The sequence below is a fragment of the Nuphar pumila genome, chromosome 17 (assembly GCF_984573655.1).
Source record: "Nuphar pumila chromosome 17, dmNupPumi1.hap1.1, whole genome shotgun sequence".
NCBI classification, from domain to species: Eukaryota; Viridiplantae; Streptophyta; class Magnoliopsida; order Nymphaeales; family Nymphaeaceae; genus Nuphar; species Nuphar pumila.
This window is the reverse complement of record NC_143265.1, coordinates 82,283,111-82,297,761: the sequence shown is the minus strand read 5'-3', so window position 1 is coordinate 82,297,761 and position 14,651 is coordinate 82,283,111. Positions and strand designations below refer to the sequence as shown.

General features: G+C 39.3%; 1 protein-coding gene across 1 annotated transcript; it reads left to right on the top strand.

Moving 5' to 3' along the window:
• The first annotated feature begins 2,915 nt into the window (after positions 1–2,915).
• On the top strand, positions 2,916–3,719 carry LOC149812507 (uncharacterized). Its single transcript, XM_089993427.1, has one exon. It carries the CDS (start codon positions 2,968–2,970, stop codon positions 3,508–3,510), a length of 543 nt encoding a protein of 180 aa, XP_089849553.1. The 5' UTR covers positions 2,916–2,967; the 3' UTR covers positions 3,511–3,719.
• Positions 3,720–14,651: the final 10,932 nt, after the last annotated feature.

Sequence of the window (14,651 nt, the reverse complement as noted above, 5' to 3'; positions counted from 1 at the left end):
AGATGGTTATTTAAGACCTAGTCCTTGCACTGCAGGATTATCCGAGAAAGGAATCCCTCCTAAGAAGGCCATGAACATCAACCTTCTCTCTCTTCTCTTTCTGCCTTTGTGCACATTCAGCAGACGATCCTACACTGTTCCATCAAATACCGATTGACCTGCACACTGACTGTAGCATGATTCAACTTGATGAGTTGTGAAGCCTGATTCATAGGTTTTGCCATTACAGAAAAGGGGTTTGAGGGCTCCCCCTAGCGCGGGTCCCGCTGACGGGGGGTCGTATGGGGGCAGCGCCCTCCGAAAGAAATTTTTTGGGGCCTTGTATAAATTCTTTCTTTTCTTTCCCTTTTGTAACAGTAAAAAAAGAACAATAAAGTGGTTTGTTTGATCGTGACGCTCATATGTTTCCTTCGGTTATTTTTTGCTCGAGGTTTTCGTAACACCCTTTCCCATGATTTTCTGCTTTTTTTTTGCTACGCGATTTTCGTAAATCGCTATTCGACTTAGCGATTTTTCAAAAAAAAAATCGCTACATGATTTTCGTAAATCTCTACTTGATTTAGCGATTTGGCATTTTTTTTGCTACGTGGTTTTCGTAAATCGCTACTCGATTTAGCGATTTACGAAAATCGGATAGCGATTTGCCATTTATTTTTTTTCGCTATTCGATTTTGCGATTTGCCATTTTATTGTGCTATGCGATTTTCGTAAATCGTTACTGTGTGTAAATCATAAATCGTGATGCCAAACACCACCCCCTTGAGCACGATCTTCGTCGTGATCAGGCTGTAGTTGCCAGCCGTCTCTATGGCAGTCTTGAGGTCCGTGATGGAGAAGCCGGAGAGGAATGTGTCATTCCCGACGTTGACGGGGAGGTGGGTCCTGTTGGAGAGCACGGCGCCGGAGGTCGAGATGAGGACCTCGCGGTGCCAGAACCTGACGAATGCCCTCCAAGACTTGAGGGTGCGAACGCCCGTGTTGAGAAGCGTCAGGGTAGCCTGGACGGCATAGCCCTGATCGAAAGTATTTTCGATGTAGGGTAGACTGATTGTACTTTGAAAGACTCCGTTGTAGGTGTACTGGAGGAAAATTCTGTTGTAGATGTCCCTCGAAGGCGATGGAGGGGCCACTGCAGTCGGTTGCCCATTGGACGAGGGCAACATTACGGCCACTGCTAGCAGAAAGAAGACGACGATCACCATCGAATCACCGGCTATTTGCCTCCCTTAATTTCTTCTCTAGAGAGAGAGAGAGGGTTTTACAGTGTTTCAGGAAGAAAGAAGAAAAAGAAGATGGCGACGAAAAGTTCAAACGGAAAAGAAAAAGAGTGTTCCATGTTTATTTTGTTGTTTGGACTTTGAAGAGTTAACATTATTCTCGACTTTTTGGATGAAGGATATTTTTATCTTTTTTTGGAATCGTCGTTTTTTTTTTTTTAATACAGGACGTTTTTGTTATTTTCTTGAATCATCGTTTCATGACAAGAATAGCAAGAAAATGTACTTAAGTCTTTACAACCACACTAGACTCTGATGTTAAGTGATGCTGACACACACGAGAATACGAGCCTCATGTGCTTACATACGTGATGCTCATTGAGACCCCCCCTCATCGCACTGGAGCAAAGAGTCTGTCTTCGGGGGAGAACACACATGGAGAAATCCAAGTGAAGCAAGAAGGTCATTGAAGAAACCACAGGATAAGCCTCTTGTGTTGAAAATGAAATTAAAAACCCTAGTGCAGCTGGGGAGAAAAGAAGGGCTTGTACCAACTACAAGAAAAGCCATTACTCAGTCCCTTACCACACAACCCAACGCACCCAATTAGAGATTTCATGATTGCCCTTTTTACTATAGGGAAAGATTTATTAAAAAGAATTCAAAATTTTGAGATGGGGTTGAGAATTAAGTAACTCCACAAGGTGTGCACTGCACTCAATCCTTACATCCACAAGGAAAAGCCTTTTGTTTCCAAAAAAAAAAAGGCTCACATGCAGTCCTAGAGACACGCGTTGGCCTGGTTTTTAGTTATTAGAACCTTTGGCCACCGCAAAGCTTGACTTGGAGTCAATACAGTCATCGAGTCAAGGCACGTCTTACGGAAAAGATCCTAACCTACGATATAGGATGTGGCGAGTTCTTATGTTAATTATAGCCGTCCAATTGATGCATTTCCACGGCTAGGATTAGTCCCACATCCAGGTGTGAATGTGGACTAATTCTAGCCGTTGGGAGCTAAGATCAACATCGGATGGCTTCCATCATGTCATATGATGGAATCTGTGCTCCATGTCCTACTCCCACTGAAGCGTCGAGCCAGTTGGATGAGTCATTTTTAGATAAGAACAGGAGGAAAGAAGATGCAGGCCACCTTTTTTTCTCACGAGTTTGTATTCATTCCAATTCAGTCCCCCAACACTTGCCTTGAGGTTCGCGTGTGTGCGATATATATATATATATATATATATATATATATAGAGAGAGAGAGAGAGAGAGAGTTCTTTGTGGTCATCTAGTGAGTACAGGTGGAGAACAAGAGGGTCCTGGGAACACAAAAACAATGTGGGACCATGGAAAACTCATAACTTCCATCTCCTTTTGATAATTTATGCGTGGCATGTCCCCTTAGCTCGCTGGCTCCTTCATCCTAATCAAGAGAGAGAGAGATATCTTTGTGACCCATCTGATCAGTATGTCAAGAAAAAAAAGGAGGGTCCTGCAAAAAAGAAAAACAATGGGGGCCCATGAAAAAATCACAACCTCCATCTTTCTTTTACTAATTTGTGCGTGGCATGCCCCCGGAGCTCGATAAGTCCTTCACCCTCCTCATCTTTGAGACCGCCCACTCCATCTCATTAAGAGAGAGAGAGAGAGAGAGATGATAAAAGGCTAGCCATGTGCATAGCGACATTGGGGAGGAGAAAAAGAAGAGGAAGAAGAAGCAGAAGAGGAGAGGAAAGAGGAGGAGATGGGCAATAGCTTGAAGTTGTGCATGGCATGCGTGCTTCCCTGCGGAGCCCTCGATGTGGCGAGGGTGTTGCATGCCGATGGCCGCGTCGACGTCTACAGCGGGGGAGTGAAGGCCGGTGAGGTCATGAAGGCCTACCCCAAGCACGTGCTCGGCCTCCCCACTTGCCAAAACCTTGTCCACAAGCCCACCATCCTGCACCCTGACACCGAGCTTCACAAGGGCAAGATCTATTTCCTCATACCAAGCTATTCCTTGCACAAGAGAACCAACAAAAGTGCAACAACGCTTGCAGAAGGGAAGGACAAGGCAGAAGGAAAGCCAGAGAGGAGGCAACAACAACAACAACAATCACCACCACCATCACCACCAGTAGTACAGGAGAAACCACCACCGAAGCTGCCGGACAAGCGGCAGCCGCCCGAGCCACCGGTTTCTCAGGCATCAAGGGCTCAGAGGAGGAGCAGCAGGAGGGTGGAGAGCAGGAGAGCTACTGTGTGGACGCCTGCATTGCAGAGTATCTCAGAGGTAGATTTCTCGTGATGGCTGTAGGGAATCTGGCTTATGGGCTACTTACTCTCCATTTGATGTTTTCTGTTAGAGAACTTTCCCTACTCTTTCTCTTATAATTTTCTTCATCTTTCTTTGTGTAAATCCAGTATGGATGGGGGAATTCACGACAAATAAGTACAATGTGAGATGTTTATGGGGATAAATGAAATGGTACTCAGGAAGAAGGTTAAGTTTCACACACATCAACCGTGTATTGGCTGTTCGTTCTCTTAGGGAACTTTCCCCTACTTTCTTTTACGGTTTTCTTCATCTCTCTCTCTCAGTATAGATCTAATATGCAAGGGGGAACTCATGGCACATGAGCGTAATGGCATGTTTATGGGAATAAAAGAGAGTCAGGAAGGTTGAGTTTCAAGCACATCAACTGTATATTGGCTTATCGCAGTCAGATTTTTCAGCACATGGACTTTGGCGTCTTTGTTCTCTGTACCCATCACACACAATTGATGCTAGAACACGTGGGCCAACTCGGGCTGGTTGGGAATTATTGCCTTCACCTAGTGGCCCGACCAAGTTGGGTTGAGGCCCTAGTTAGGCAACCTTTAAGACTTGCAAAGGTCTTGGGCCTTTGGTGACCTGTCTAGTGTTATTAATAAGCCACTTCCAACTAGGGACCATGGTTGAGTTAGGTTTAATCATAATCACAAATCTTGTTCTCGAGAAAATATAAGCAAGCCAAAAATTTCACGATACTTTAAAAAAATATGAATAATATTGAAAACTCTGAGAATGTACTGTTCTATTATCTCATATCTCAATAAAAACATGATATTGTCACAATAAGTGATATTCTTATTATAACAAGTTTTTCTGTTATAGTACCATCTTATGAAAAATGATAAAATTAATTACGCTATTTTCAAATTAATATTGTCGATACTTAATTATATTTGTAACTATTTTTTAGTCGACTGGATTTCGAAGTTGGTTGGTGCCTAAGGCATATTGGCAGACAGATGCAAAAGGCTAAAAGCCAAGACATCCGATGCAGGAACTGCGAAGAAGCTTTGATATAAAGAATGCCTCTCTATGATGATTACATTGATTTTTCTTTGGTGGAAAGCAATGGTTGGGGTATACCTTAAACATGGTGTAAATTAGCCAAAAGGCCCCTTCTCCCCCTCCCCTCAATAATACAAGCAGCAGCCTGTCCATTAGGAGTGAATTGAGGTCTTTAAATGTGTCGAGCCACTTGTCCTTGTGGAGACAAGCACGAGACTAACAAAAATGGGGTCACATAATTGTTTGTGTTTTTATATTCAAATGAGTAACGACACCTTATATAGCTAGCTTTGGCAAAGGTGTGGGGACTACCTTGGGGACAATTGTCATCATACTTTTCACTAGTGAAATTGTGGCAAGATAGTGCATATACTGTGCAAGTTAAATATGCTTAGGGAAAGAGGACCTCGAGGGCTGTTGCAAGGATACATGCCCGGAAAATAATATGTAAGATTAATCACAAAAGAACATTATCCAATAAATTGCTTGCTTTAAGCCAGCTAAACAGTTACATATTTTATAGCTAAATGTCTGCACACACACACACACACACACACACACACACATATATATATATATATATATATATATATATATAAGGTGCTCTTTGAGCACCTATTCTCACCTAATAAAAGCTTCAAATTAAAAAAAAAACATTTTTTTGTTGATCAAACCTTACAGATATGATTCAATCATTGTTTAGTAGAAAATTAACATGCAGGTTTTTTAAGATATTAAAAAATCAACAGCTCACAATGTATCAAAATTTTATGACTTAAAAACCTTATTTTTATGTCCAAGAAACATGACCCAAAACATGATTCTTATCAAATAAACTTTGTTAAGTACATCTATAAGGTCTGATCGAAAAGATGCAACCTACAATTATGATTTTTATTAGTGGAAGTAGGTGAGCATTTCTTTGTCTCAATATGAAATCCTACATCCACGAATCCTATATATATATATATATATATATATATATATATAGAGAGAGAGAGAGAGAGAGAGAGAGAGAGAGAGAGTAGCTGTGTAACCCTTAGCTGCACAACTACCAGCGGACTTGTACTGGCCGTTCATCGCGACTTTGATGGACAGCCAGTGAAAAAATGCAAAAAAATGCTGAAAACAGCATTTTTTGCATTTTTGAGGCGTTAGCTTTTGACTGCCCTTAAAGGTCCCAACGAAAAATGGAACCCTTAGTGGCGGTCAAAAACCGTCGCGTGCTAAAGATGCTAAAATGCGAAAAAGTGTGTTTTAGTATTTTTCTTTTTATTTTTTGCACTGGCCATCCATCAAGACCGCGATGGATGGCCAGCGCGAGTCCACTAATAATTGTGCAGCTACCACTTTATATATATATATAGGTGTGTGTGTGGTCAAATTTATAAGATAGCAAATACTCAACAATCAATATAGGTGTTTCGTTCAGTCAAGGGGCGTCTATGTCATAGGGATACTCCAACTTATCCGTGTCATGTCCTCATGTATATTCTTTATAATAAAAGCTGCACAAAATGCCACTCTACGTGTCCTAATAGTGTTCATGTGACATAGGGGGCGTTTGAATGCCCCCCCCCCCCCGGTTGATTCACGAATGAGGTTGGATGTGGCATTGGACCCATGCCTGCAGACCCCCACCTTACTGCAAACGGGGAATCTCAACTACCCCAACTAAGATCCCCAAAGCCCATCACAAGAGGACCCACTTGTTCATTTTAAAAGATGTAAGTGGCAACGGAGGAACGGGCACAACGCTATGTCACAAGTGTCGTTTTAGGGTTCCATATCTCGGGTGCTGATCGGATAGAACAGACATTATTTTATTATTTTTAAATAGCTAATTAATGTTTTTTTTTTATAAAAGAACATTTTATATATTAAGATATGAAAAAAATATCTTTCAATTGTTAAAAAATAAACAACCCCATCGTCTTTTTTTTATAAACGTGTGATTGTGAAACATGTATGTTAATTGGTGGTCTTCTTTTGATTAGCAAGCTGGGTCAATCAGACCCCTACCAGTCACAACCATTCAAGTCCTTATATTACTGCATATCTATCCGGTGGTTTATCTTTCGACATCCTATTTCCTGGCAACATGGCCATTCGAGTTAAACAGCAGGCTGTATAATTGTATTCTTTATCAATTTAACATTGAGCACAATCATAATCAAACAGGGTGGAGCCCATTTCAGAGTTCATTATTCTTGAAATACATCTACCTTCAAGCAGCTTATTTGGGTCAAGAAGAAAAATAATATTGACCCGACGCTTGGATATTTGACAATTTATTTCCTTACACGTCCAAGAATCATCAAACCCTATAATGTTTCGTGCTATGATTCTCATGATGTTTTTTATTATATTTTTATGATATTTACATAGAGAAAACACCACCAAGATCAGAGACCCAGCCGTGCTGGCTTTGCCTTCCGTACTTATGGTCGCTGTCCTGTCAGCGTAAAATATAAGCCTGGTTCTCAACCTGCATTTTGGCTCTCACACACATAATTATTTCTGCTCTCCTTCAATGTTGATTGGTCTAAAGTTCTCGGTAGGATAGGCCTAGGTCCATTCTTTTCTTAGGGTCCGGGCATAGTTTTTTGACATTGCACCAATACCTTCTGATCCAACCTGTTAAGAGGATTTGTGCTGTCATACCGGGTTCTAGGAGGCTCTTTATTATCAAAACAGTTCTGCTCATCCCCTATGTCATCTATATATTGTGATTTTATTGATGCAAGTTGTTTTGATCAAATCAGACTCCACGGGCATCTAGGTGTTAAAATTATTAAAAGGAAAGTGAACTCCAATGGTAAGGCTGTCATATCCAGATTCAACAACCTTACATTTGAGCCTAGACTAACCGACTCAAACAACATCAGAGAAGAAAATAAAAAACTTGTATATCAAGGAAGACTAAACGTGGCTTGTAATGATATGGCATGTAAAACTGCTGAGTCTAATTAATTTTTCTCTCGTTAATCCCTTGAAAATAGAGAGAATCAGTTGTAAACAGATTAATATAAGAAAAGGAACCTCCCCTCGTGAGTTGGGTGACTGAGGGGGAGAACCGTGGATGTAGGATTCCATATTGGGTCTGAACCTTCTTATTTTCTAAAATGATATCAGAGCTGCAGTCATCCATGGCGTCAATCATCCATGTCATCGAGTTTATCTCACTCCTCGACTACAGGCGGACAACAAACCCTCTTGAGTTTCGGTTTGGCTTTCAACTTTCATCATTTTTTATCAATTAAGTTAACTTTTGAGAATTACCTGTTATGGGAATCTTAGTTTAAACCCATACTGATCACATATGATCCTATGGGATTAGAAGTAAGCCATGTCCTCCACGTTTTATTGAAGGATCAAATGAATTGAATCCTGAGTATTGCATCTGGTTGAAACAAGATCAGTTGTTAATGAGTTGACTGATTTCTTCGTTAAGTGAAGTTATTCACAGTCAAGTTATTGGTTTAAATACCTCCTTTGAAGTCTAGAATTCTCTTAAACAGTCTTATGCATCCAATTCCAGATCTCGTGTTATGCAGTCAACTTCAAGATATTAAAAGGAAAATCGATTTGTTGATGAGTATTTCTTGGTTGCTAAATCCATAGCCTACCAATTAACCATTACTTCTAAACCAGTTCTTGAAGAGGATCTAGTCATGCAACTCCTAAAAGGCCTTCTCGCCGAATATCATGCTTTCAAAACTTTCATAGAGACAAGACCTAATTCTATCTCATTAAATGAACTCCATAGCTTGCTCCTTATTCAAGAAAGTTATTTTCAAAGTCTAAATGAGTTTGAAACTGACCAGATCAATGCTTCTATTAATCTTGTCTCTAAATCGTCCTATGACAATCAAGAAAGAGGAAGATTTTCTCCCAAAGGCCGAAACATTAGAGGAGGCTTGAGGAAGGGGAGGCCAATATCAAGATAAACCTCAAGTTGTCTGCCAAATTTGTGATAGGCCAGGGCATAGAGCTAAATCGTGTGATCAACTATCGTCTTATACTCAATCTAAACCTTCATCTCCACATGCCTTTCATGCAGCTCCTCATAATGAACAGGATGGAGACAATAATTGGTACCCAGATTCAGACATCTCACATCATGTGATGAATGATCTGAACAACTTAGCCAATCATTTTGAGTACCAGGGAGATGATAACATCGAAATTGAAGATGGGTCAGGTTTGTTTATTAAAAATATTGGTTCTACTTCCTTTGATAAATTTGTGATGGATGATATTCTTCATGTGCCTCAAATTTAAAAAATCTTTTATCGGTTTATAAATTTGCTCGAGATAATGATGTGTTTTTTAAATTTCATCCAAGTTGTTGTTATGTGAAGGATTGCACCACAGGAAAAATTATTCTTCAAGGGAAAAGCGAAGCAGGTCTCTACATGGTGTTCCTTACTGCCAGAAAACAAGTGTGCTTTATGAAAAAGCCTTCAATTGATCATTGGCACAAGCAGATGGGACATCCAACAATGAGTATGGTGATTCAAACAATAAAACAATTTGGTCTTCCATTTGAAAACATTATTGAGAATAAAGTGCGTGAAGCTTGTCAAATGGGCAAAAGTCACCACTTACCTTTTGACAAGTCTTCAACACCGGTGAATGGTTTGCTTGATATCATTTATTCAGAAGTGTGGGGGGCAGCTCCCATCATGAGTAGTGATGGGTTCCTTTACTACGTGATTTTCGTTGATACTCATTCTAAATATATATGGCTTTACTTGATGAAACATAAATTTAAAGTGGTTGCTATTTTTTTAAAAATTTAAAGCTCATGTTGAGTTAATCACAGAGAGAAAAGTTAAGTTTTTACACTCTAATTGTGTGTGTGTGTGTGGGGGGGGGGGGGGGGGGGGGGGGGAGGGATATCAATCCCTCTCAAAGTTTTTAGAGGATAATGGGATTGGGCATCGGATGTCATGCCCACATACACCCCAACAAAATGGGGCTGCCGAGAGAAAGCATCAGCATATAATTGAAACAGGTTTATCTATGATGGCGAATGTGGGAGTTCCTCTAAAGTGTTGGTCTCATGCCTTTAATACTGCTACTTTTCTCATAAATAGGACTCCATCTAAGGTTCTTGGAGGAAAAACACCTAATGAGATTTTTTTAAAGTTGAACCAAATTATAATTATTTAAAAATATTTGGATGTGCTTGCTTCCCTTGCCTTCACACTTATAGAAAGCACAAGCTTGAGGATAAATCTGAAAAATATGTGTTAATAAGTTATGCACCCAAACATCACAGTTGTTTTTGCTTGGGCACCAAATCTAGAAAATTTTTTATATCAAGGCACATGATTTTTTATGAAAATAAGTTTCCCTTTCTTATCAATGAAATTAGTCAGAAGGAGAGTATTAAGGGAGAAATCGTCCAAGTACCTCTTATTTTAAGCTATCCAGTTGAAAAAGAGATTGTTCACAATAATACGCCAAGAGATGCTGAACCAGATCAGGATAGTGGATCCAAATCTAAAAATGATGATTCTCAACTTGATCCGTCCAATGATCAAACTCAGCCCGTAGATGGCCATCAACAAAACAAGACCACCTCTATTCCCATTCGCACACACCATATGGTGACACGTTTTCAAGACGGAACCTTAAAGCCAAAAGTTTTTCATAGTTCCAAACACTCTTTACTGAAAGCCTTCCTTGCGTCTTTATTTCAAGACAAAGAGAGTGTTTCATTTGAAGAAGCCATATGTGATTCAAATTGGAAGTTAGTCATGGAAAAAGAATCAAACTTGGATCATTGTTCCATGATCCAAAGACAAACATGTTGTGGGTTGTAAATGGATTTTCAAAATTAAACGAAAAGCAGATGGTTCTTTAGAGAGATACAAAGTTAGGTTGGTTGCTAAGGGCTATAGCCAACAAGAAAGAATCAATTACTTTGAAACCTTCAGTCTCATTGTTAAACTAACTACCATCAGACTTGTTCTTGCTATAGTCATAGCTCATGGATGGTGTGTGCGCCAACTAGATGTTCAAAATGCATTCATTCATGGGTGATGAGGAAGTCTATATGGATCAACCTCGTGGATTTGAAGATCTAAGGTATCTAAATCATATATGCAAATTTCAAAGATCTCTATATAATCTCAAACAAGCACCTCGTGCTTGGTTCACTAGGTTGAGCAACTTTGTACAGAGTTTGAGGTTTAAAGGAGCAAAAATGGATACCTCATTGTTTATCCTCAATAATGGCAAGTTTACTGTCTATGCACTTATATATGTTGATGATATTATTATAACAGGTAATTCTACAGATTTTGTTCATTAACTCATATGCAAACTTGGAAAGGAATTTGCTCTGAAAGACCTAGAAGATTTGCACTTCTTTTTAGAAATTGAAACCAAGAGAGGCGCTCAAGGCATGATTCTATCTCAACAAAGATATATTGGAGAACTTCTCAGAAAAGCAAAACTCCTGGAGGCCAAAATTTCCAATACACCTATGACCACATCTCCACCATTGTTGGCAAATTCTCGGCCAGCTTTCAAGGATCCATTTCATTATAGAAGCACTATTGGTGCCCTTCAATATGCCACATTGACCAGACCAAATATCTCCTTTTGCTGTTAATAGAATATGCCAGTATACGCATGCTCTTACTAATAAACATTGGAAAGCAGTTAAATAGATTATCATATATCTTAAGGGAACTTTGGATTATGGATTTTTACTTAAAAGGTCTAATGGTTTTTCTATTAATGTTTCCTCTGATGCTGACTAGGCAAGTAATCCTGATGACAAGAAATCAATTGGAGGATATGCAGCTTATTTAGGACCAAATCTTATTTCTTGGAGTTCAAAGAAGCAATCAACGATGTCTAGATCTAGCACCGAGTCTGAATATCGGGCATTGGCTAACTTAGTTGCTGAAATTACATGGCTTAAGTTTTTTATCCGGGAACTCGGAATATCTCTTCCTAAAATCTCGATTATATGGTGCGACAACATTAGGGCCACTTGCTTAGATTGACATCCTGTGTTTCATAACAAGAGTAAACACATAGAGATCGATATACATTTTGTCAAAGATAAGCTTGCTAAAAAGGAGTTGTTGATCAAATACATATCTTCTCAAGATCAGCTGGCCGATGTTCTTATCAAGTCGTTATTCAAAGATCGACATAAATTCTTATGCTTCAAGTTCAACGTTGTGTCTGGAACCGTGAACTTGAGTGGGGGTACTAAAGGGAAAGTGGACCCCGATGGTAAGGTTGTCATATCCTGATCCAATAACCTTACATTTGAGCCTGAACTAACTGACTCAAACAACATTTAAATGAAGAAGGTTGTCAAGAATTCATCGAGAGAAGAAAATAAAAAACTTGTATATCAAGGAAGACTAAACGTGGCATGTAAAGATATGGCATGTAAAACTGTTGAGTCTAAATATGCTAATTTTTCTCTCGGTAATCCCTTGGAAATAGGGAGAATCAGTTGTAAATAAATTAATATAAGAAAGGGAACCTCCTCGTGAGTTGGGTTGATTGAAGGAGAGAACCGTGGATGTAGGATTCCATATTGAGTCTGAACCACGTTAAAACTTCTTATTTTCTAAAAAAAATATCATACCCAGATCCAATAATCGTGTATGAATCTAACACCAAGAAGGTTCAATAAGAAATAAAAAAGACTCAAGAAGTTCACATGAATCAAGAAGCCTTATCCAACAAGGAGCCCAAGAAATGCAAACCAACTCAAGATTACATTGTGGGTCTCCCACATACCAAAGACTCCTTATATAAGAAATCATCCAAGTGTTCAGGTCCCAATGAGACTCCTCCAAACCATGAACTCTTATAGGCCATGTATCCTGGCCACCTTCTTCCTATATATAGAGAGCTTACCCTCACCATAGAAAATCGTTGAGGTGAAGGGACTATGGACATAGAATCCTTCAGATCTGAACCACGTTAAATCATGTGTATGATTGATTTTCTTCTTTTTTCTCATATATGTGCTCATTTATGGTATCAGAGCTAACCCTAGGCAACATGTCTATCAACATAAGCAAACTCCTCTTCAGAGATAAGTTTTATTCTCTTTGTTCCAACTACCTTACAATATTTTTTGAGTACAAAGTTGTCTAGAAACAACTATTTGTTGTGAGAATCTCAATTTATCTCACTACTGATTTCATATGATCTACACATATTCATAGATTGATCAAAACCGTGCCCAAATAAATTAATTACCCAAGATAGAAAACAAGTGTTCAACCCTGAGTATGTTAAATGACAACGCCATGATCAACTTCTTCTTAGCCGACTTATTTCCTCATAAACCTATTTACACACAGGTTGTTGGCATGAAAACCTCATATGAGGTCTGTGCAACCTTAAGATAAACCTATGTTGTTCACTCCCGATCTCGTGTATTGCAGCTAAAAGATCGATTTCATACACTCAAAAAAGGAGAGAAATATTGATGAACTTTTTCAAAAAGAAAAATCCATTATCTACTAATTGGCCATGGCAGGCAAACCTGTTCTAGATGAAGATTTTGTTTAATTTATTTTATGGGTTCTTCCCCATGAATATGCAACCCATACCTTCTATTGTTCTCAACTCTCCTGTTACTTCCCCACTTGCCATGGTGCCTTTTCCCTCACCTTCTCCTAGTTTTCCTACACCTACTACCCTCCTCCTGCTCACACTCACCATATGGTCACCCATGCACAAGATAAAACCTTTAAGCCCAAACATTTTCAAGTAAGCACCCCTCTCTATTGCTCTTCTTACAAAACTATTCTCTAACATTAAACCCACTACCTTTAAACAAGCCCAGTCGAGTTTGATTAGCATGATGCTATGCATCAAACGAATTGTCCTTTCATGATTCTACACTCTATCACAGTGTGGTGGGTGCACTGCAATATGTGACTCTTACCCGTCCTGATCTTGCCTTCTCGGTCAACCGCATATGTTAATACATGCAGCAACCTTCAGTTGACCACTGAAATGCAATAAAAATGATTTTGTGATATCTTAAAGAGACAAATTATTATGGTCTTCTGATAAGGTCGTCCACCTTGGTTTCACTTTCAGTCTTTTTAGATGTTGACTAGGCTGGTTCCCCAGATGATTGAAAATCCACTTTCAATTATGTTGTGTATCTTGGTCCCAACATTATTTCTTGAAGTTCAAAGAAATAGCATGTGGTTACTCATTCCAGCATAGAGGCCGAATATAGAGCAGTCATAAAGATAGCAACTGAAATTTTTTGGGTGCATGCTCTGTTTTGAGAACTGAGTGTTCATGTCTATTCACTGTCTACTCTATGGTACGATAATGTGTCTATGGGTCTCCCACATACCAAAGACTACTCACGTGAGAAACCGTCCAAGTGTTCAGGTCCCAATGAAACTCCTCCAAACTGTGAACTCTTGTATGCCATGTATCCTAGTCACCTTCCTCTGGTAATATATATATATATATATATATATATATATATATATATATATATACCAAAGACTACTCACGTGAGAAACCGTCCCAGTGTTCAGGTCCCAATGAAACTCCTCCAAACTGTGAACTCTTGTATGCCATGTATCCTAGTCACCTTCCTCTTGTATATATATATATATATATATATATATATATATATATATATATAGAGAGAGAGAGAGAGAGAGAGAGAGCTTACCTTCACCAAAGAAAATCATTGAGGTGAAGGGACCGTGGAGGTTTAAATCATGTGAAGTGTGTGAGATTGATTTTCTTCTTTTCTCTCATATTCATGTTCGTTTACTAGGATTAGAGGTATCAACCGATCAAGTTCACCCGGACACGACCGGTCAAATTCACCCGGACATGACCTGAACCACACCCTATAGGGTTCAGGTATGGTGACAAATAGGAAGACCTGATTGAGACCCGGGGCCAGACCTGAAGGTTCGATTAATACACGGACTTAGGTATAGTTTGTGAAATTTTATGCCATACCCAAGCCTAACTCGGGCCTGACACGAGTTTCGATTAAGACAATGTAAAAATGATAAACATATTATTTTACCGGGTCTGGTTCATGTAGTTTTTATTGGGTCCGGGTATGG